Here is a 24,189-nt window from a genome sequence, read left to right as displayed (position 1 = left end):
AGATTATTTCCCAAAGAAAACAAACGTGTTCGTCCAAACGTACTTTGCTGCCCTTCGTATACCATTGTTAGGCTAATCAATGCCCACAGCATTGCGGCTTCCCTCATAATTAAAACACACGGAAAATACTTTTAGTAATTAAATTTTGGTTTGTAAAGCCTTACGGTTTAATTGGTATTGTTGAAATTTGGTTTTGTTTTCTTTCGTCTTATAATGCTGCGCCGTCTTTGGCGTTTCTTTTGTATGAGGATAAGGTGAGTCAAGTTAATGATGATAATATTATTATTTCATAATTCACGGGTTCGAACCGCGGTAAAACGTAAAGGCCCCTTAGAGGATGTATTTTTTTTCTATGACGCACTATCTGGGATTCACAACCACAGGTAATTGCACAGATATAGTCACCAGATAAAATTTTGGTACTAAATTGGGATTATGGAATGGAATATGGATAGCTATTGAAGGAGACTAACAAACGGTCGCCTTTTCAACGTCTCAAATTGAATAGTAACAGAATTTGGCAGAAAGTGGGGAACGGAGTGTCTTAACACTAGGTTCCCTCTGCCTACGAAAGCCGATTTGACTAAATTAAAAAACAGCGTTCCTTGCTTACCACTAAATTCCTTGAACGCCGCGCATTGCCTTGTTACCAGAGCGAACAAATGAAAATAAGATGATAAAATGGGAATCGAACCCACAACTGTGGCGTTTACACACACCCGCTTGTGCCACTGCATCACAACGGTGTCTATAAGGTAATAAATTACACATACATCAAAAATAAATACGTAAATCCAAAAATAAACAATACACTTCAAAAATAACAAGCCAAATAAAAGCATTGTACTAACCTTATTTCATATAGATAGAAAGATATGATCAATTTAAAATGTTCAAATATACACAGTCGATTCAAATACGATTTCTACGAAACCAATTTGCCGTTGCAAAATATTTGATAAGCAAATTTCATTTAAATGCACTCCCCTACGGACCTGGAGTGATGTTAGATAAAAAAATCAAGCGCCATTCAAATATAGTGTAGGTAGGTGTACTCTCGTTACTAGACCGACCGATACAATTTCAGATTTTGCCTAAAAACTAGGTATTCTCGAATATTTCTCACCTAAATAAATTACTTGAGGACAAACGTGACACAGGGGCACAAAGCACGGCGTTGAGTTCCACCAGTCAACACGCAATGCTTCTGGAATTCGGCAAGTGGACAACGGAGTGGCTGAGCGTGAAAAAAAATATACTAGTAACATAAATATCGAGTGAAATTGTATAATGGCTGACGGATGGATGGATGAAATATATGTCGTAGAGCACTGTTACTCCTGTAAACGCAATGGTTATGGATTCGATTTCCACTGGTAACAAGACAAAGCCCAATGTAGAGTTCCACAACATACGCAATCTCGAAAATTGGATGAAAAGTGGGGAACGGAGTGTATTAACACCATTTAGTTTATAAAATAACTAATAAATTTTCCTTAAATATATTTTCATAATCTTAAATAAATAATCACATAGTACAAGCGGGCAAATCCACCGGCGATACTATTTAAATTAAGACATTTAAGTAGAAAGCAGTATTTCGCTATACTAATATAACAAAGATACTGGAGGAAGGTCACGTAAAACGCATGAGGACCCTCCAAAGAGCACTTTTTGGCACTCCGTTCTTTCTGACTATCCCGCTAGGGATAAAGCGTGAAATTAAGTTAAGTTAGTATAACAAAGGTATAAACATTAATAAAATCTTTTATAGAAGTCCTAGCATTTCATAAAACAACGTTACTCTATCTCTACATCTCAGGAAGTGCAACAAATATCTGTTTCCTATCAGATCTAAACCAAGTAAACGGAATCTCCTAAGCTTGACACGAATTTAATTCTTAAAGTTAAATTAGTTTTCAACTGAATACACTAACCGGAACGGAGAGTGGCCGAAACTTATAATCAAACAGCGAATAGATCTTTTAAGTGTTAGGCTTGCTCCATTACTTGAGAGTACTAAAGTACGGTGTTACGCATATTTTACTTAATTTTTAATTGTAGCTAAAGTTAATATAGGCAGCAAGTTTAATAAAGTTGTTGCATTTATTAATTTCCTATAAAAGGAAGTAATAATCACGAAATAGCTAAAAAACTAGGGAAAACACGCGAAATAGTAATTTCTCTTCATTATAGTTTTCCTGGCGAGGTCATCAAATTCCTGCAATGAATAAAATTGTATTTTCCTCGGACGTTATACGTTAACTTATATAAGCAAATCAATCGGCCAGAAATATTTCAAAGAATTACATGGTGTTCCTACAGTAATTGATTGAATGAGAAATAAATAAATATGAAAAAGCTGAAATAAGATTAAGTAAAAAGTTAAAAAAAATCGTTATTTAATTTATTTAATAGTACTAGATAATATTTTTTTAATCTGTTAAAAATATTGTTTTTAGTTTAAATTCAATATCGAAAAACTTTAGTAGTTCCAGTTTGTTAGTTTCGATTGTGGCACATTGTAAGCCTGAAATATCTCGCCATTTTTCACTATTTCCGCGGCGGGTGTAATTTCATACTCTCTCGACTTCGATGGATTGTCCTCTATCACATAAATACAGTGATGGTTATTGAGCGTGTAGTGGTGTTTGTGAATTACCAATATTTCCATGTTTAACCAGTTTGTTTTACAATATTCCAGAATTATTACGAATGGGTCTGGATACGGCTACGGATATGGAAACTACTATGACGCTTCCAGATATTAGATTATTAATTATGTGAGATAGATATTTACCCGAGTTCAAGGAGGGATGTAGCCCCCAAAAATACATATTAGAAATTAACTATAAAGTGTATAAAACGTCAATCGATTGTAAAGATCATTTATTTAGATTTTATTAAATAGACTTATCTGGGGTAATTTTTTACTTTTACTTAACATCACGTTGTATCCCGCATTTTAACTTAATCCCGCATTTAGCCCGCAATTATTAGGGTAAGCATATAAACGCGGGCTGGTGTGTCTTAACACTAGTAAACCTAGTGCAAATTGATCCAGTATTTACCGCATAGCTATATCTAAATTTAACATCAGACACTCCTTCGCATTCTAGATAAATGTTATCTTATTTATGTGGAAAGTAAAATTTATATCAAACCAATTAGCTCAAGTGTATGACTGATCTACTCATAGCTACCAAGTACCAAGTAAGAGCTCTAATGTAAATAACCTAGTGCTTGGCGCCGGCTTCTCTACATTTAGCCTTATATGATTAAAATCTCAAAAATTGTTACGATATGTATTAAAAGGTTAAATTAACTCGTTGTAAGCATTAAGCAAATATGTTCGAGTTTTATTCGAAGGAAATATTATCCATATTAACCTACAACATTTGTTTTCTTTAAAAATGAACGGAATATATTCTCTCTGCCTACCCGGCTATATGCAGCAAGCATGAAAGTCTGAAAAAATCCTTATATTTCCTGCATTTCCCCGCCCTGGAGGAGAAACGCGGCGTTGAGTTCCGCAATTCAACATACAGAAATCTCAAAAATAAGACAAAAAGAGAAAACTTTACCTTAAAACCTTGAAACTATCTTTATAGAAATAGATAAATTTTAAGTATCCATTGAATCATTTTGTTATTTAACACAAGTTGAGAACTGATCACTTCAAAAATATAGAGTGGCGATAAGAAACATTATTTAAATCACATTCACATTTGTCCATTTATCATTATTGTGTATTTTATTGAAAGTAATTTTATACACATAAGAATGAATAAATTAATTCTTTCTGTTCTCTTTCTTTTCGCGGGCGCTTTACATCACGTAGCGGGGAACGAGAGTAAGTTTTATATTTTATATTCAAATATTATTCTTTATGTTTTCATTTTTTCGCTAAAAGGCAATACGCGGCGTTGAGTTCCGCCACTCAATACGCAATGCCGCAATGCAAAATTCATTGACAAGTGAGGAATAGAAGTGTCTTAAAGTCTTGACACTAGATTAGCGGAATACAGAAGACCCAGGTTCTGCTGTATTCCGCCCAACTTTCGAGACATTCCGCCACTCTATCTCGCTCTGGTAGAACCAGGAAAAGAAAGTAATTGAATCCCCGAGAAGAAACCTAGCCCACAACGATCGCGTTTATCGTCACAGGCTTGTGCGTATTCAATTTCATATGCAACGAGAATAGAACTCCTATCCTCTTAATCTAAATATTCTAACAAGCTATACAGTCAAAATATATCAATATTAAACAAACGCCTTATAAAACTAATGCTAACACGTTAATTTAGTTCAGTAAATATATTCTAACTTATACCATTCTATTCAAGAACTCGTCCTATGCTACTATGGAACATGGGCGACGTATAGGAACGGCCTGGGCAAGTTCGACGTGAGCGACATCAATACAGAACTGTGCACACACATAGTTTACACGTTCGTTGGTATCAATTCGAGAGGCACTGTGGTTTCCTTAGATCCATATTTGGATTATCCAGATAATTGGGGCAAAGGTAAGGTATCTTAGTTTTTTGTAATATAGTCAATTGGTTTTAAATTTATTTTTGGAATGATAAAATATATTTTTATGCCGCTTTGATTCTAGTTCTAGTTTGATTTCTCAGATATGTTAAGAAAAGTCAACGCGCTGAAAAATGACAATCCAAAACTCAAAACTATACTAGCTGTTGGAGGATGGAACGAAGGTTCAGAAAAGTATTCTGTCGTAAGTACTATAAGTATTAGATATATCTATCCATATAGATAAAACTAAATATTAAATTATTTAAATTTTACAATTCAAAACAAATAATATTCATATATATATATATATATATATATATATATATTAAAGATAGATAATACGTTACACACGAATAAATAAATAAAAAATTATATTGTATTAATTTTTGATCTTTTAAAGAAATTCATGTTATGTACTATGTACAAGCACGTATTCTTTCTTCTTTCCCACAGATGGCAGCAAATAAAAAACTTCGACAAAACTTTATTAGCAGTGCAATAGAAATGATTCAAAAGTTTGGTTTCGACGGCTTAGATGTCGATTGGGAGTATCCAAATCGTGGAGACAGTGTTTATGGTGAAGAAGACATCCAAAACCTTAGTCAACTTCTGAAGGAGTTGAGAGAGGAATTCGATAAACATAAGCTAATCTTAAGCGCCGCCGTCTCGTCTGTAAAAGCAATGGCTTCATTGTCCTATGATATACCTGCTATTAGTCAGTATGTATTTTATCTGTTTACAATTGGAACATTTATAACATCTTCCAAGTTAGAGAAACTTAAAATCTTTTTTTTTCACCTTCACGCTGTTCCCCCCAAATAGCAAGGTAGCCAGAAGTAACTTGGGAACCTTATGTTAAGATACTAGTCTTCCATTAAGAATTTTCTTGTTACCCACTTTCCGTTCGAATTCTTAAGGCATTATTTGATAAAGGGTGAATCACGAATGTACTCGTAATTTATATTAGTAAATAAATAATTATTTTATTAAGCCTCGGGCGGGTCACTAGTGATGCCTGTTAGCTCTATACAAATTGTACAGTCAGGCATTGTAATACGAAGATGTCAATAACGTTCTATAATATTTTTTAATTTAAACATTAATTCTGCAGATATTTAGATTTAATAAACGTGATGGCGTATGATTTGAGTACACCTATTGATTTAGTAACTGGACACAATTCTCCCTTACACAAAGGAGAAGGAGATGACAATGTACCAAAAGACGAGGCGTACACTATTGAAGCTGTTCTAGATTACTGGCTGGCTCAAGGTAATAATTTAGCTGAAAAATTAAATTTATTTGAAAATTGTATTTTTAGTCTCTCACAAATTTTATACAAGTAGCAGAGATTTTATTTAAATAACATTTGCCTAACTAAATGTAATGTCTCAGGATGCCCACCTAACAAGCTCGTATTGGGCTTACCTCTGTATGGGCACACTTATGAGCTAACCAATGCTAACAACAATGGGGTAAGAGCCTATTCCAATGGACCCGGCATCGCAGGTCCTCATACGGGCACTAGAGGGCTTATTGGGTATAACGAAGTAAGTGGCTTTTATTTTTAATATTTGTTTATTCAAAGGATTCAATTATACCATGTTATAAACTAGGACACGGCTGTATTATTGACCATTTATACGATACAATATTTCTATAAACGTCATAAGAATAAAATAACATTTATTTATTTACTTTAACACTTTATTAGTACCATAAATAAATATTTTTTTTTATTTTATTTATTATTATCAATTATTCCTTTTCTATATCAACCATAGCGCAATATCCAATTTATTGCTATAATTCCAGATGTGTCAGAAGCTAAAAACTGAATCTTGGAAACTTCGCAATGACGATCTAGCAAAATCACCTTACGCTGTTCAAGGAAAGAACTGGGTTTCATACGACAACAAAGATTCTATAAAGTTAAAAGTTGAATATGCCGTAAAACGGAATATTACGCGTATCATGGCTTGGAGTATAGATACAGATGACTTCCTCGGCCTTTGCCAGTCTGAAGATTTCCCTCTGCTGAGAGCAGTGAACGCAGCATTGGGAAGATCTGTTTCTAGACCTAGCTCCAGTACTCCAAATACATCTCCTTCAACTCCAGGTGAGTATATATATGGAAAAAAAATAATTTTTATTTAATTTCAAAATAATGATAATTCATAAAGTATGCAATTTTTCATCAATGTTTTCTTATGATGATATCACTTAAAATTATTTTTCGTAAGCCGACCTTCAGCCCATAACCATTTTTTTAACTTTTTTTGAATTTCACGCAAGAAATGATAATATTAAATAGTATTTTATTTCTTCTACTGGGAATCGAATCCTCAACCTATTGCATGCTCCTGCGACACAACTTCCCTTGTTTACTTAATAATATTAATATTATTTTTTCCAGATCCATCACAGTTTGTTTGTAAAGAGGTTGGGTATTTCGCGGATCCAACTAGTTGTTCATCATTTTACTACTGCATGAGGAGTGGCAACGGTGACATAGTGCCGAAACTACTTCACTGCCCGCCCAACCTTCACTGGGACCAGAAAAACCTGTACTGCAACTATCCTAACTTAGCTAATTGTAAACTTTGAATTATATTTTAGAACCGGATGCTCTAACGTAATTGATAGTAATAAAAATATAATTATTTATTTATACATGAAATTTGTTTATTTATTTACGCCAAGTTATTGTTAAATGTGTATAAAATCTAAATGCACAGTATCTACTGTGTGGTATTACTTATTTTATGACAATGTTGCCACTTATTTAATGAGTAACATCTAATAAGTAAAAAAAAATCTTTCAAAAGGTACTGAGCGCAAAAAAACATTTTTTGTATCCTGCATAGGCAAGCAGAAGTAGCCTAGTGTTAAGACACTCTGCTCCCCACTTTCCGTCGAATTCTGGAGGCATTGCGTGCTGAGTCACGGAACTAAACGACGCGTTTTGCCTCGACATCAAAGCGAAGAAATGTATATTCGACTTATAATATTTTAAAGATTACATTTCCTCGAGTAGGAATTAAACCCAAAGTGTGCGTTTACAGTCACACGCTTTGTGCCCTGCAAGCAAATCAGCACATCAGCTTCACGCTGTATACCGGGAAGGCAGAGGGAACCTCATGTTTATATTTTTTTATATAGTCTGTTCTATACCAAAATTAATCAATTTCTAAAAATGAATGTATCATTGTTCAAGAATTTACTTAAATAATCCCTTCATATCGTTGGAAATATATTTTTGCTCATGCCCTGAAGGGTCAATCTTCTAGCGTATGTATAACATATGTCAGTCGCTTAACCTTTGTCAACTTTGATATTAAATTCTATTAACTTTGATCCAGCTCAGTTATTTGTGGTTGTTTTTTTGTATTCTTTGTCCAATTTTTATTTCATAGTATATGAACTTAATTGTTCTGAAAACAATAAAAAAATATTATATTTCTCACTTTTCAATGAAACGTAAAACCGTAGTTCGGTAGAAATATTTGAATAACTATATTTTTTTGCATCTACGAGTATGTTAAAGTTAAGGCTTTAAATTTTTGTATTCAAATTATATCTTTAATAGTTTAAATCGTTAAAAACATATGCTTTACTTGGACGTGCTTAGACAATTAAGAATATTCAACGTAATATTGCTTAATTTGATATCCACCGTCAGCCCTTGACCTGGGAACCTACTGTTCCCCCACTTTGCATTTTCCGCCGAATTCTCGAGACATTGCGTTGAATGGGCGGGTTTTTTTAATATCTCATTCACCCGAGTGGCAATCGAACCCGAAACCATTGCTTTAACGCCCCAGAACTACGACGGATTAAAAATTTGTTATTTTTTTTTATATAAGCAAAATCAAAATTATAATGGAATCGTGAGCTGTTGTCGCCAGATGTCTTGTTACTTAATCATGTAAGTGTCACACACAGCTGCACTCTGCATCTAGTACGACTGTCGTGTACTGACTGTGTAACTTATGCTGACGTTTTAGTTTATATTAGGTACGTATTTTTAATACGTTTGTGTCTAACGCGACGGTTGCGGGTTCGATATCCAGTCGAGGCAATTAATTATTTTTATTTCCTTGCTCGTAATGCAAGAAAAGCATTGAGTTTTCACACTGAACTCGCAATGTGTCTAAAACAGGCAAAAAACACAGAACAAAGTGTTAAGACACTTCCTTCCTCACTTTCCCCCGAATATTTCGAGGCATTGCGTTAACGGAACGCAACTTTTGCGTTATTGCCAAAGAAAAGAAATGAAAATATTCTCGAATAGGAATCGAACCCACCACCAACGCGTTACAGTCACACCCTTGTTACAAAAATAAAAATGATCACAAGTAACTCCAGAAACTTCTAAAACAGATCAAAACCTCTTAACTTTACGTCACATTACAAATGGCTGTTCCTTTGCCAAAACGTACATCCTACATCCTAAAAAGTTGGCAAGAGAATTCCACACACGTGATCCTTGTTCCTTATGAGCAACTGCTTTTGTGTCACACTCAATGTTTGAGATTTTGATTGGCTTGGTCTTTTTTCCCCAAAAAAATAGTTGTTTTGTTGATTGAAATGGTTCGTGGTGAGAATAGAATGATAATTCTGAAAGGTATCTAGCTGTCAATGTAGTACATATGTTTTTATATTGTTTATCTAACAATGTAATTTCACACAGAGCAGAGTAGGTAGAGCCTAATGAATGGTGATACAACACTCCGTTTCTGATTTTTCTTTAGGAAAGTAAAATAAATCATTTTTTTAAATTGGGAACCGAACACTACCGTCGCGTTTACAGTCAATACAATTTTATGCCTTCTTATTCTATATTTGGATACTAAGAAAATTAGTTTTAAAGTTAAAATATTTGTATTATATAACTATAATAGGATAGACATAGGGACCCTGGTGTAAAGAAACACCTTTCACCGAGCACGTTAACGATGCGCTTTACCTTGTTACCAGAGTGAAGAAATGGAAACAATTTATACTTCTGACAGGTAACGAACCCATAACCACCACGGTTTGTCAATTAAGGACTTACCCCATGTCTCGTCAGTCAACTAACAATAGTTTTAAAATAACATAAAATTGTAACAAAAATACGCTCGAGCATCAAAAAAGAAAAAATGGCACTCAAGCTCAAAAAAACCACCAAAGATAAGAAAAAACACTTAGTCAAACGTCCCACATAAAAACCAAAACACGAATACAATTTATGAAGACTTCCTGTATAATATTTTGGATATTTAATATAACGGGACGAAGGTTTTCAGGTGCACAAACAATCGTGCTCTTGCCTCCGGCGTACGTAGAATAATATTTGAAAAGGACTGTCCTTACATATTATTGAAATATTCATCTTAACATATACTATCTATATTTTTTATTAAAATTATAAAGTGCTATTTGGTTGAACGCACTAATCTCACGTATCACTGTTTCGAATTGGAAAATTCTTTATGAGTTAGATATTTCAGGTATAGCGGAAGGGCATAGACAAACATAAAAAAAAATTGAGAATTTTAATTTTTTCTATATAACATGTCACAATATGTACGCTACAAACAAATATTACAAATACAACACATACCAAATTCAGTTTATTAAATAAATTATCGCGTAGTTCAAGCGGGCGAAGCCGTGGTTGTGTTAATTATCTAGCTGTATATATTTTTACTGTATAATGAGAAGCTAAACAGAGATGTAAAACGAAAATAGATTTTCTTAATATTTGCTTTATAAATAAACAAATTCTAGTCGAGTCTAGAACGATTCTTATTTATGTAACAAAATTATATTTAAAAACAATTTAATTCTTCTAAATTTATACGATGTACATATTTGTTGAAGTAGGGATTAACTACAGTGTAGGTATTATGGGTAGGTAGCTGCTACCGGCTCTACCCAGTGTTCAAAACGTCGAGATTTCAAACATGTATAATACTAAAATTTAAATCCGAACCGGCAAACGATCCGGTTACAGGACAATGTCATAAAATGATCTAAACCATGTAGACAAATTTTGAGAAGTTTTCTAATTACTCCGACATCGTTATATCTATATAGTTCTTATACTATTTCGTTATAATTATTATTTAGAAGCTTAGAAACAATCATTTCAGATGCTTTTAGGCGGAAGAGAATTTTCTTACAAACACAACACGAATAAGGCTACCTTAAAATCTTCAATAAAAATGAACATCAATTTAAATTGCCCAATTCATATTCAAGATTTGCAATTCATCACGAGGAAAATTACGAAACGAGGAAACGTATTGTCGCTGAAAATTTTCGATGCGACACTTATGAGTTAGTATTCTTATTCTTATGAATTCATAACAGTGACATACATACTTACATATTATGTATATCTGAGAATCTTTTTAATTTTTTTATAATATTTTTATATCATTTTAGATATGGACTGTATCCATAGGTCTCTGGGTAATCCGGCTCGAAGGGCCATGTGGACGAATTAGAGCATTTTCAATTTTAATTTTAATGGATATTTTAAATAAAAGGCAAAATTTTGTGACCAATACATTGTCATAATAATTTAAAACACCTTCTGTGCACACATATAATATACTCGTAATTATAATAATGTAATTTAAGAAACTGATATAAAAATACTATATAATAAACTAATTAAAGTAGCTGCTGTTGCTTAAATAAACTTCTTCTATCTTATTCCTAAAAGTGCTTCAATACACGCTCTTGTTAGCTTTACCTGCATCAATCCATCAATCAATATAAAAAGAATGTTGGGACCCTGCTGCCGTCCTATTTGCTTGAAAATTTGCACAAGATTTGGGATCTGTTAATAATATAACCCGAAGCTATTTACTATTAATATAAGGATTTGGAGAAAAAACTTTTATACGTTTTTGTAATTTTTATAGAATCACGAGTATAAAATAAAATATTTAAATTTGAGTTTTCTATGTAGGTATGCATATTGCATACCAACTGCGGGAGATGCAAAACCTCAAAAAATACGGAAATTTTCTCGAAAACCCGGGGACACAATAATGATTTAAATGGTCATAATTATTATCTCGAGTGAGAATCAAATCTACAAACGCAACTTTCTTGTTTATAGTATAACAGATTTTCTATTAAAAACTATCACTACTTTCTTCGTTAACCATTCTTAGCACAGGCCATAAGTTCTTAACAAGTGTGGAGTGTTATCTATAGTTTCCAGTCGGTCGCTCCGGAGACGCATGGGAGGAAACGATTTTAGTCCTCTCGAATCGAAGCCAATTTGTTACGATATCAACGTATAGAGTTGCATTAGTGGACTTGCGATGGCGAAATGGTATTTTATTTGGCACTTAATGATTTAGATATTTAACTAAAACAGTTAGTTTCTTATCGTATTGATAATAGTAATGTGAAATCAAAGTTCATATACAAACTGTATTCGTTTTTTTTTAAGAAAATTAAAATAATTTATTCCCCTGCGTGGGAACTGAACTAACAACCATCACGTTTACAGCCAGACGCTGCTATGTTCACAATTTTCACTGTGAATATATCTGCATACTAAAAGTGGAGACCAAATCCTATATTATAAATACCTTAAGTTTTATATTTATTGCAATATATTTTATAAAAGTATGTTAATATGACGTTTGGAATTATGCACAATAAATTTTAACTAATTAGAGTACATAATTTAAAATAGGTAAATGGGTGTGGGTTCAATTAGTGGGCGAATGAATTATTTTTATTTTTCGGTTTCCTCTACCTACCCTATAGCCAAGCAAATAATAAATGTAGCTTGAAATGAATAATAAAAAATACCCTTAGGTATATAATGACAGTATTTAAAAAAATAACTTTAGTTATAAAAATGAATGGAAGCAATACCATTGGTAAAATCAATTTGCTCGTCCTTGTTTTCAATATGAAAGTCAATTTTAATAAAAGATCTTGTTTGAAACGCTACGTTCGGAAGTCTTTAAAAGGATTTTTCATTTCTACGATTGATATTTTAAGAGTAGGTTTAATTATTATCATTCTGAACTAGCTACTTTTATGGCTTTGCTTGGAAAAATAATAATAAATCACACATTTCGAAAATTAATAAATACAATCAAAACTAAATAAAAGGCACTCGCTGTTAAAATATTTGTCCGCAGTGAAAAGCTGCAACAAACAATATTAATAAAACAAAATATTTAGTTATTTCTATGTTGTTTTAAAACAAAATCAGTATAAAACAACTTAATTGAAATATTTTAATATTACTCAATGACAAACACAACGCTTGAATAACATGGCATCAATGCCGCAGAGCGATAACGTTACGCTGGCTTATTTATTATTTATTATTCTATAGAAAATTGCACAATTTATATTAGTTTTAATTTAATAATATCATTATAGTCTACCACGAGAAGACCGTCGTGGAGCAGGGATACAAGCGTAAACGTGATGGCTGTGGGTTCAATTCTCGATACTAAAAAGTTACTTTAAAGATTATTTTCATTACATACCAATCCATATATAAAATTCAAACACAAATAAAATAATATTATTCGTGACAATGCACGTATTACACAATTGCGGTATTCCCGCCCATATCCTGTACGATTGGTTCTGTCACATTGATTATGTTGAGGTACCTTTGTTTCATCTGGATAAAGGGGTAGCATTCATACAGCCACAACTACTCATTTGCTGTATGTTTTTATGCCAAGATGCCTTTATGTTGAATAGAGATGGATAATTAATATTATTTATCCTATAAATTACTGTAAACAAATATCTATTGTATTGAGTAACTTAGTCTCTTCGGGTGATAGCAACAACAACAACATTATAACATATCCTTTTGTTTCTTTATAGTATTTCATTATGAACTATATAACTAAATAAGTGGTTAGCACGATTACTTACCTATATATTCATACAGTACTTTATGGGGATAATAACACGGTTTTAACATGATACAACATGTTGAAAAATATATTATCTACTAAAATTATATGAATATAAGCTAAAAAATACCTCCAGATCTTTTACTCTATAAAATATATAATTGACTATAATCATATAAAATTGGTGAAACTAAATTAAGAGTTTGTGCAATTACAATTTTTAGTTAGATTAAAGGATTAAAATCACTTACAGCAAAGCACATAACCTGGAAAACTAAATAAAAATTAGTCGCAAAGTTTATATTGAAAAGAAATATTTGGTAATAAGTACGAGCATTTCTAAATATTGGCGTTATTATAAAGAAAGTTATGTAAATTAAAGTTAAGACGAAAAGTTTAAGCGCTTTAAACGTAAAACGGATATGTGATAGTCGCTTGTGATTATGTGATAGTCGCTTGTCAATGTCAAGTGTATGCTACTACTAACCAACAAAGTGTCACTGTCAATGTCACTAACAAAAAAATATTGATGCAGCATTTTGCAGTCTTGTTTTTAATTATTGCTATTCAAAATATATATAATTCAAATGGCGTCCACATCTAAAGACCAGGCAATCAACCCAAATCCAGAAAATGGCCCCGATGATATTGAACCTGGCGCTTGTTCCGAAAGTATTCTTAATGCTACCGACTCCTTTGAAGAGTTTGCATCTGAGATGAATTCTAGTCTCGAAGATAGAAATACTTTAACAACAAAATGCAGTACAATTAGTGAAATTCAAAGTGAAATCGGTGAAAGTTCCAAAGCATCGATAAGCGAGACGAAATCAAGTGATAATTTGCAAAATAAAGATGTAAGTTGTGGTCATTATTATCAAACTGTTTTGTGGTGGGTGGATACAACATTAAGCAGATAAATTATATAAATTAAAAAAAAATTAAATCACCTGACGCTGTATCCCGCACACAGCAGGATAGGCAGAGGAAACCTTGTGTTAAGAAGTGTCTTAAATTTCAAATTCTGGAGGCATTGCGTGTTTATTGGCGGAATTCAACGCCGCGCTTTGCCTCGACACCAGAGCGAAGAAATGAAAATAAATATTTTATTTCCAGGAGTGGGGATTGAACCTACCCTAAAAAAACTAATAAATATTTTGAATAAAAGAAAATTATATACATTTTTAATAATAATAACTTATTATTAATTTAGGAAACAATGTCAGCTTCACCCAGTTGTTTAAATCTTGACCAAAATGGAGATGAGATGGATGATAGAGATGATTATTTAAGATCACCTGAACTAATTAATAAAGAAAAACATGTATTTATATTGAGCTCAGCGGGGAAACCTATTTATTCTCGGTAACTAAATATTTATTACTAGCAATCTGGCTAGCCTTTCTACCCCTATTCTGCAGGAATTCCAGAATAAAAAAGTAGCCTATATGTTGCTCCATAACCTACTCTATCTTTCAGTGAAAGTCCCATAAAAATCAGCTAAACAGTTCCAGCGATGATCCCAGACAGAGAGACATACAAAAAATTTTAATTGTTTGCTTGTGTTTTATTATAGTATAAATAACTATCTAATTACTATAACTTGTTTAACGTTATGATAACTGTGTTTTTAAAAAAACAGTTATTTTGAAATAGATAATTTGGAGTCCGAACTGTCTATGAACGAAAAGACTAGCAGGCTTTGAAGAGGCATGAGTGCGAAACCCAGATGTTACAAATTTTTATTAATATTTTTATGTTTTAATACATATTATGATTTTAGATATGGTAATGAAGATAAGCTGGCAGGTTTATGTGGTGTTATACAAGCATTAGTAAGTGTAGTGGAAGAACAAAATCAAGATATATTGAGGTCTATTACAACAAAAGATTGCAAAACTGTGTTTTTAGTTAAAGGACCTCTAATTTTAGTTGCAATTTCAAAGTCAAATGAAAGTGAAACTCAACTGGTACTGCAATTGACGTAAATATATTTTTTATCAGAATTTAGGCTTGAAATTATATTATATTCTGAGGTGGTTGTAAAACATAATGAGTTTGACTATCACTATTCTCACTTGCGGGGTGAATTCTTCTCAATTTTTCGCTCTGGTAACAATACAAAGCGAGGTGGCGAATTCTGCTAAAGAAGCAATGTCTCTGATATTGGGTGTTGTGTGGAGAACTCAGTGGTCTACACTAGGTTCCCACTACATACCTGCTGTGCTGCTATAAACAACAAATTGGAGTTTGAGGGAGAACTTTACGCTTTTATGTAATATCTCTTTTACTATTGATCAATGAATAAATACTAATGATCAATGAGTACATTTCGACAGTCCCTAGGTAAAATATCAAAAGTGAAAAAATGCAAATTTCTTTTATTGCTGTTTTGAACTACTAACAAGAGTAGTTTTCGATCACATTCACGCTTAAAAACGCATAAATAACTATTTTTTTTAAATTCAGAAAAAAAAATGCCAATATTTGTTAGTAGTTCAAAAGAGGGATGAAAATATTTGCGATTTTATACTTTCAATACTTTAGGGACCATGGATTTATTAGTACATTACAATTAATTAAAGATAATATTTTATTTACACATAAATGTTATAAATAAAAAAAAGGTTACATACAGTTTAGTTCGTTATTTTTAAGAAAATGTTACAAAAGAATAAAAAAACTTTGTATATGCCATTAATTTTTTTTTTATCCATTTTCAGTTACGCCTTCAATCAAATAGTATCAGTACTAACGTTAACACAGTTAAACAGAATATTTGAACAGCGTCGCAATTACGATCTACGTAGACTCCTCTCAGGCGCTGAAAGATTAATAGATAATTTACTTATTTTCATGGAGAAAGACCCCGCGTTCTTACTCGGTGCGGTCAGATGCTTACCCTTACCAGAAAAAGCAAGGGAGAATATAACAAACGCTATAACCTCTACTTGTAATAAAATAAGAGATTTAGTATTCGCCATATTGATAGCGGGTAATCAGTTGATAACTCTGGTTAGAATGAAAAAGTATACTCTACACCCGTCCGATATTCATTTGTTGTTCAATTTGGTTAGAAGTTCTGAATCATTTAAGACGGCTGAAAGTTGGACGCCCATATGTTTGCCGAAGTTTGATGCTACGTAAGTACTTTTTTAATGGAGATTCCTAATACTCCACAATGTCACGTTGACGTGACCGTCCTGAAGTTGATTCTCAGTTCAGGACAGTCACAACTTTTTGGCAAGGTGACATGACACGCCGTGAAGTATAGTTTTTATATCTGTTTTTTTAATAATGTTGTTCAGCTTGATATATTTTTACTTTGCGTTGTAAATTTCATATTTTTGTTTAATATTAATTACCATTAAGTCAATGTTTTTTTTAATTGGAAACATTTTCTCTATTATTACAGAGGATTCCTCCACGGCCACGTGTCGTACATATCAGAGGACTGTCAAGCCTGCCTCCTGCTATTAACGGTACAAAGAGACGCCTTCTTCCCGTTATCACAGGCGAAACACACAATATCAGAGAAACTTAGACGTTCCAACTGCCTAGTAGCCATAAACGACGCGCTAAACAGAAACAAAGATCTATCGACCACGAATCCTCTAAAACACATAGCCATTCCAGAAATTAGACATTTCATGTATAAATGTAAATCTACTGCACAATTGTTTACTTCAGATCCTATAAGTTTGGATAGGCTTCAAGATTACAGATTGAAACATAAAGACGGCGATGTAAAAGATATGAAAATAGAAAAGTTGTCAGATATAGATTATGTTAGGAATTACAGGCAGTTTTGTAGTCAAATTCATTGTTTGTCAACTCCGGCCAAGTTGATTTTTAGATCAAACTCCCTCGATACTGTTTTGGCTTGGGTAAGTATTAAAATAATGTATTGTTTCTTTTTTCGTTTTAGCTTCACTTTGTATTCCGCATGGCAGAGGAGACAGAGGGACATAGTGTTAAGACACTTTGTTCCCTACGTGCCGCCCATTTTTAGAGACTTGTTTTGTAGCGGAACTCAACGCCGCGTTTTGTTTATGTTTTAGCATAGCAAGCAAATGAAAATATTTCATTCCTCCGAGTGGCAATCGAACCCGCAGCCGTCACCCTTAGTCAGACACTGTGACTCTGATGATTTTAGTAAAGATAGTTATTATAAAATAGTTGTTTGGAAACATTAAAATGGAAAAATTAAAATAATTCATGCCTGCATGCATGAGTGGAAATCGAACCCACACCTGAAGAGGGGCACAAGCATGTGACAGTATATGCGTCGGTTGTAGGTTCGATTCCCACTTGGGGGAATGCAATATTTTATATTTTCATTTCATCTCTGGCAATGGGACAAAGTAAGTGTCTTAGCACTAAGTTCGTATGTTTACTCTGCCTTGCTTGCTATTTGCAGGATAGATAACGTGAAGCTAAAAAAAGTAACATCGATATAGTATATTTTTTAATATTTTATATTTCTTTTAAAGGTGACAAACGGTTTCGAGTTGTACGTTACATTTGATTCTCTAATGGAAAAAGATCACGCGATTCGAGCTGTAGATAGATTATTGCATTGGATCAAAAAGGAAGAAGAAAGGATATTTATAATGCACGCGCCAACTTTCTAGCAAAAACTTACAGTGACACTTGGTGACATTATAAAGAACTCGATTAATCGAAGTAACGCTGATGAGTGAAATTGTTATAAAAGAAATCGATTTTAATTACGAACAATATCGATTTTACTTAAACTTAAAAGTGTGCTTATTTCTTTTTTATTGTTCTTGGTAAATTTGATTATAAATAAATGAAAATATTTATTTTAATTCATAAACTGATAAAAAATTAACGTAGGTATAAAAAAGTAAGGTACAATTTACTCCACATAATAATAATCGATTGTTGATTAGTGGTTACTTATTGAAATATTATTTGAATTTGTTATTTTACTATGTTAGTTTTACATGCTAAGTTATATAGTAAATTATTGTCATACTTAATATTTATTGTTAATCAATCATTAACAGAGGCTGTCTTTGCGCATGGGCACGTGTTACTGTTACGCGACGGTTGTTGGTGCGACTCCCACTCTATCGCGAATTATTCAGGAACGAAGTGTCGTAAGACTAGCTTCTTTCTGCCTATACTGCTAAACGCGCGATATAGCGTGAAACAACAAAAAACTATTAATAGAAGTACAGATAGCATAAATGAAAAGAAAATGTATTGAGTCATGAAGTTCTCTGTAATATTTTTTTCATATACTGTCTGAATTTATAGGTTCATGATAAATCATTTTTAAAAATGTATGTAAATGAACAAGTGTAACAATCGATTAATGAATAATTATTGATAATTGTTTTAAAAAATGACAACGTAGTTGAAGTGTCTGAAATCAAAATAATATATTTCAACTAATTATTTAATATTCTTTAAAAGGTTTATTTCATTTATTCTATAAAAGAATTTGTATGAAAGTACAAAATAAAAAAAAGCGTTGTTATTTATCACTATCTGTGATGTGATTGAAAAATTAGATAGTCTTAAACAAATTTTATAATCGCTAGTAAAAAAGTAAATTCCTTATTTATTGTAAATAAACAAAATAATGATGTAAAGGAACAATTATGTAATTTATAATGTGAATGTAATTTGTATACTATATTGTTAGAGGCCATGCATAAATGACGACATTACGTATTTACATATTAGAATATATATTGTATAGGCCATCGAGGTACAACGGTTAACTTGGAACGCGGCGGTTGTCCCGTCAATTCCCCCTTCAATTATTGAATTATTTCCTTGTTCTCGCAAGAAGACTAAGTGCGACGTTGAGTTCCGCCACTCAATGTACAATATCTCGAAATTTTGTTGGAAAACAAGGAACAGAAGAAGTATCTTAACGCTAGGTTTGCCTAATCTGCGGGATGCAAAAAATATATGTATATTATAGGTGGCTTTAGGAGCCACTTTCATTCCCAACTTTTAAAAAAGATGTAAAATGTTTGAAATAGTGAACTGTAATATCTATCCTTTTATTTTATGGTGTTAGTTTCTTCTATTTCACATTTCCTCTTCTATACACTGCTTCTATTCAGCTGTTTTAACAATTTAAAATTTAATATATTTTTAATAAAAGGTTATGTAGATCTGAAATCAATAAATCAATATACATATAGAGTGAACTCTATGCGACGATACTAAGGGGAATGCGCACAGTATTGTGAAAGTCTTTAAAAAATTAAACTTATTATTTTCAATCAAGTATAGACTTACACATGGTATTAGTCATATTAATAATAAAATAATGTGTATATTCTTTTATACTTTTTTAAGTGTAAGCTAAGCAAAATATTAAAACCAAAAGATAAGACAACAAGATAAGGTCTAAGGACAACAAAGTGATCTTATAAGGGTTCTTTTTTTCCTTAAAAGGCGGGGAACCCTAAAAACATGATTTGGCCGTTTTAAGGAGTTCATCGCTAAATCGGATGACATTATTTATTTTACACGTCTAAATTATAAACGTTCCCCTTAATGAAATTACGAATCTATCATAATATGTGGTTATTAAAATACATTAAAATTATGAATTGTGTATGTGTATACTATAAAAATCAGTGGAGATTATATATTTTATTTTTTATAAAATTATGAAATATCAAAAAATATATACATAAATAGCCTCAAGTAGCATTGTTATAAATAAAAAATGAAAAAATAAAAAAATATCAAATATTTTTTTAATATTCCAAAACTCAAATTAAATTTAAATGTAATAGGTATGTCGACGGTCCCTAGGAAAGTGAAAAATTGCAAATCTCTTTTATTGCTCTTTTGAACTACTAAGAAGGGTGGATTTCGATTACATAGGTACATATTTAAAAATGCATATCTATTTTTTTTTTATATAATTAAATCTACTTTTCTTGGTAGTTCAAGAGCAATAAAAACATTGCGGTTTTTCACTTTCGATACAATTACATAGGAACCGTCGATAAGTATAAAATAATATAATTATGTATTCAGATATCATTGCCTGAGCTAAATTTTCTTGATTGCCAAATAGCTTAATATTACGCTTGCCAAAGTTAAATCATGTACCTAGTACATCAGTTATAAAGAAACTAATCACAAAAATATTTTAGAAATGCAGTGGGACTCGAACGCGTGCCTCTTGGAAACCGTCCAAGGCACCAAGGCAAAATCGTGCCTCTTGCACACCTACTATTCTAAGAGACGCTACAAATGTCGATTTCGTTCTCTAAAATATTCTTAATATATTAACATTTTTCTATATTTAATCTATATACTTAAGTATATGTTAATCCTTTCATGAGGTTGTTGTGGCCCAGGGACACAGGTATTCACGAGATTATGAATTCGATATGCACACTGAATCTGAACGAGATATTTACATTTCTCTGCTATGGTAAAAAGACGAAGCGGAGCGTTGAGGTCCACCAGTCAAAACGCCTCGAACGCCACGTCTCGAAAATTTAGCAATATCTTAACTCGAAGTCTACTACCTACTCTCTGCCTACTATGTGCAGGATACAGCTTGAAGCTAGAAAGAAACTTCATGTTTTGCAAACCATTAAAAAATGGAATAATAAGTATAGTGACTGTTTTCTAGAATAGTACATTTATTTCCATAATCTAAACTAAAATATATATACATATATATTAAAACGAATGTAAATGTGTAAATTTTAAATTATGTGTAGGTATAAAAAAAAGGATTTTTTCATTTATAAATTATTGTATTTACTTAATAGCAATAAATATTATTTTATATGGTTTTATCATTAGCATTACATTTGTTTTATTTATTCAAAATCATTAAAGTAAAAAAAAAGATTTTTTTAATAAAATTCAAGCTATTTTATTTGAACATACTTAAATTGTCAATTAATATAAACTTATTTAACAAACTTCTTAAGTATCTATTGGTCCAAATTTTATACTAATATTATGAAGATGAAAAGTTCGTTCAGCTGAACGTAAACAGGAACCATTGGTTAAATTGGAAAACTATTTTTATATTGAGGCCAATCATAACTTCATGACACAGGGGTGTGACCGTAAGTACGACAGGTTGTGGGTTTGATTCCCACTAGAGGAAATGAAATATTTAATATTTTCATTTCTCTTCTCTATGCTCTGGTCTCATTTTTATTATGTTATATTAATTGTATTGAAATAATCCACTATAGTTTTAATTAACTCAGACACTTAAAATGTGTCATGCTTCATACACATTACTTAATTAACAATGGTAGTGAGGCTGAAAATCAGAACCAACAATAAAGGTTTAAGAAAACGGAAAATGTACTAAATAATCATTTATTATTTTAATAACGTCCTCTATCCCGTCGTCTATCAACTTCATGTCGATCTCTCCTGTCCTTCTCCCTATCCCTCTCCCTCTCACGAACACGTTCTCTGTCTCGCTCCCTCTCGCGTTCTCTCTCTCTTTCCCTCTCTCTACGTCGCTCTCTTTCTCTACTTCTGGAGCGATCACGTTTGCGTTCTTTGTCGCGACGTTCGCGGTCACGTGATCTGGAATTAAATGAGAAAAACGAGACTTGTTAGAACTGTTTTTAACATCAGAATATATTTTGAAAAGTCAGGTAAAAATTACAAGCAAACAAATTTAAGAAATCTTTAATTAATTATATTTAAAATTGTAGAATCTGAAACTGCCTAAATAAATAGGTTTTATTACTTTTCTGGCAATAGAAATTTCAATTTTATTATTAAAAATTATAGATTTATAGAATGTTGAGAATAGTTGTAAACACAACTGTTTATGGGTTTGATGCTTGAGGAAATGAAATATTTATTTACATTGTCATTTCTTAGCTCCATTATCAATACGAAAGCTCAGCATTGAATTCAGTGACTCAACACTATGTCTCCAGAATTTGGCGGAAAGTGGGGTACAGAGTGTCTTACCAGTAGGTTGCCTTTGTGTGCGGGCTACACTGTGAAACTGATTTAATTTAGTTTTATAGAATGTTATATTGACTTCAAAATAAATTTATATAAAAAATCTTAAATTGTTATTTATTGGTCTATTATAATTCTTTTAATAACTTATTAAGAATTTAAGATTTATTTAAGATTTTTTAAAATAGAATTTGTAAAATTTAGTTTATCATAAATGGACAGTAAAATTTTTTAATTTTTTGATGCATCATTGCATTGCTGGAAAACATAATTTTTATGTTTAAAGCTAAACATATAAATAAAATATTGAAATAGTAAATGCGATACCTATCTCGTCTTCTATCTCTATCTCTTCTAACAATTGGGTCCTTCTCTCTTTTGTTCTCTTTGGTGTCAGTATCGACAACTTCTTCCTCAGAAGGCATATCTTCATCCATATCGTCATCAAGAGCAGATACTTTAGGCTCTAGTTCATTATTTTCCTCTAATATATGTCTCTTTTGAATTCGCGGTAAAATCACGTCACATAAACGCTCTTCGCGTAGTAGTTCATCAATATATTCATCCATGTGAACTATTTCAAACTGCCCTTCCCGATTTTGTCTCCGTAACTTTCTGTTATCATTGTATAGAGGTTCTAAATACTTGTAACAATCCAGTGAAGAGCCAGTTAGCCGCATATAAAACGCACCCAAACCTCGTACGTATTTGAACTCTTCATTTTTAATAAATTCTACTACAATATCCTTTTCAGGTTGTATTTGTAACATTTTTAACACTAAACATAGAAACGGAGTCGGATAAATGAAGCCGCCGTGCACACCTCCTACATATCTTAGTTCCATCGCTTTGTCCACAAGTAATTCTGCTGTTAAGGCAAAACATTCTTCTTTCCAATATTTAGAATCGTAAATTCGAGATCTAATGATTTTTTCTACTAAATATTGAGGATTTGTACCGCGAATAGATTTCGCGTCTTTTACTGTCCGATTCGCCATCTTCTTTTGACACTTGACATTGATAGTTTGCGTTTATTAATCAAAATCAATTCTTTTATGCAGTTTAATTGTATTTTTATAATGACATTATTTATGTCTTCAATTTTATACCAGCAAAGTTATATTGGCTCCTTTAAAAATATTTTTTTTTCCAATTCTTTAATAATATTTTATTCGTGTCCGTTTTAAATTTGTTATGATATGTAGTAATTAACGGTTTAGCTTACTTTAAAAAGTATCTTTTCTTTCGTACAACCTCCTTCGTGTCTTTTCCAAACAACGTGACATTGGCAAAACGATGATGGCAACTGGCACGTTCGGAACGCCATACTTAAAGAACCATACCATACTTTCAAAAATAGTCTTGTCTTTATTTTTTTTGCATTGTAATGTAATTCTGAGATATTAAGCTCCAAGATAGTAATAATTATTTGGCCCACTAGATAGGATTTTCATTTAGATAGATAGGACTTTGCCCTTAAAATGGCTTTAGTTACATTTAGCTTTTCAAGATTATTTGATATTATAGATTTTTTTAATAGTTCTTAGGACAGTGTAACTAATGTTACTTTCAAATCTTGCTAATAGCAGATACAGTAGTTGTAGATGTAATTTAACTTTAAGATGATCGAATATACATATATATCGAATCGAATATAATATTTAATTTCAAGTTGATCTAATGTAAATAGATTTTTTTCCCCTATTTATTGCACAAACCATTTTCTGTCTTATCTATTTATTGCTATATTATTTTAATATTAAAAAAGTTCAAAATTAAAAAACAA

At 31.9% G+C, this 24,189-nt stretch overlaps 3 protein-coding genes across 3 annotated transcripts; 2 read left to right on the top strand and 1 right to left on the bottom strand.

Moving 5' to 3' along the window:
* Positions 1-3,690: 3,690 nt before the first annotated feature.
* LOC146535169 (chitinase-3-like protein 1) lies at positions 3,691-7,219 on the top strand. The gene is made up of 8 exons (XM_085191862.1): positions 3,691-3,853; positions 4,347-4,529; positions 4,641-4,741; positions 4,993-5,258; positions 5,651-5,811; positions 5,935-6,089; positions 6,355-6,658; positions 6,956-7,219. Exons 1-8 carry the CDS (start codon positions 3,784-3,786, stop codon positions 7,144-7,146), a joined length of 1,431 nt encoding a protein of 476 aa, XP_085047988.1. The 5' UTR covers positions 3,691-3,783; the 3' UTR covers positions 7,147-7,219.
* A 6,718-nt stretch (positions 7,220-13,937) lies between these two features.
* On the top strand, positions 13,938-21,265 carry Mon1 (vacuolar fusion protein MON1 homolog). The gene is made up of 6 exons (XM_085191218.1): positions 13,938-14,299; positions 14,656-14,807; positions 15,226-15,426; positions 16,166-16,585; positions 16,858-17,329; positions 17,936-21,265. The coding sequence occupies exons 1-6, from the start codon at positions 14,033-14,035 to the stop codon at positions 18,074-18,076; spliced, it is 1,653 nt and encodes a 550-aa protein (XP_085047344.1). The 5' UTR covers positions 13,938-14,032; the 3' UTR covers positions 18,077-21,265.
* Positions 21,266-21,783: 518 nt separating this feature from the next.
* Positions 21,784-23,640, bottom strand: Prp38 (pre-mRNA processing factor 38). The gene is made up of 2 exons (XM_085191219.1): positions 22,731-23,640; positions 21,784-22,013 (listed from the first exon to the last, which is right to left on the bottom strand). The coding sequence occupies exons 1-2, from the start codon at positions 23,399-23,401 to the stop codon at positions 21,806-21,808; spliced, it is 879 nt and encodes a 292-aa protein (XP_085047345.1). The 5' UTR covers positions 23,402-23,640; the 3' UTR covers positions 21,784-21,805.
* Positions 23,641-24,189: the final 549 nt, after the last annotated feature.

Source organism: Heliconius melpomene, chromosome 10 (assembly GCF_056956725.1).
Source record: "Heliconius melpomene rosina isolate 202511_hmr_F chromosome 10, ASM5695672v1, whole genome shotgun sequence".
NCBI classification, from domain to species: Eukaryota; Metazoa; Arthropoda; class Insecta; order Lepidoptera; family Nymphalidae; genus Heliconius; species Heliconius melpomene.
The sequence above is the reverse complement of the archived record's forward strand: the minus strand, read 5'-3'. Positions and strand labels throughout refer to the sequence as shown.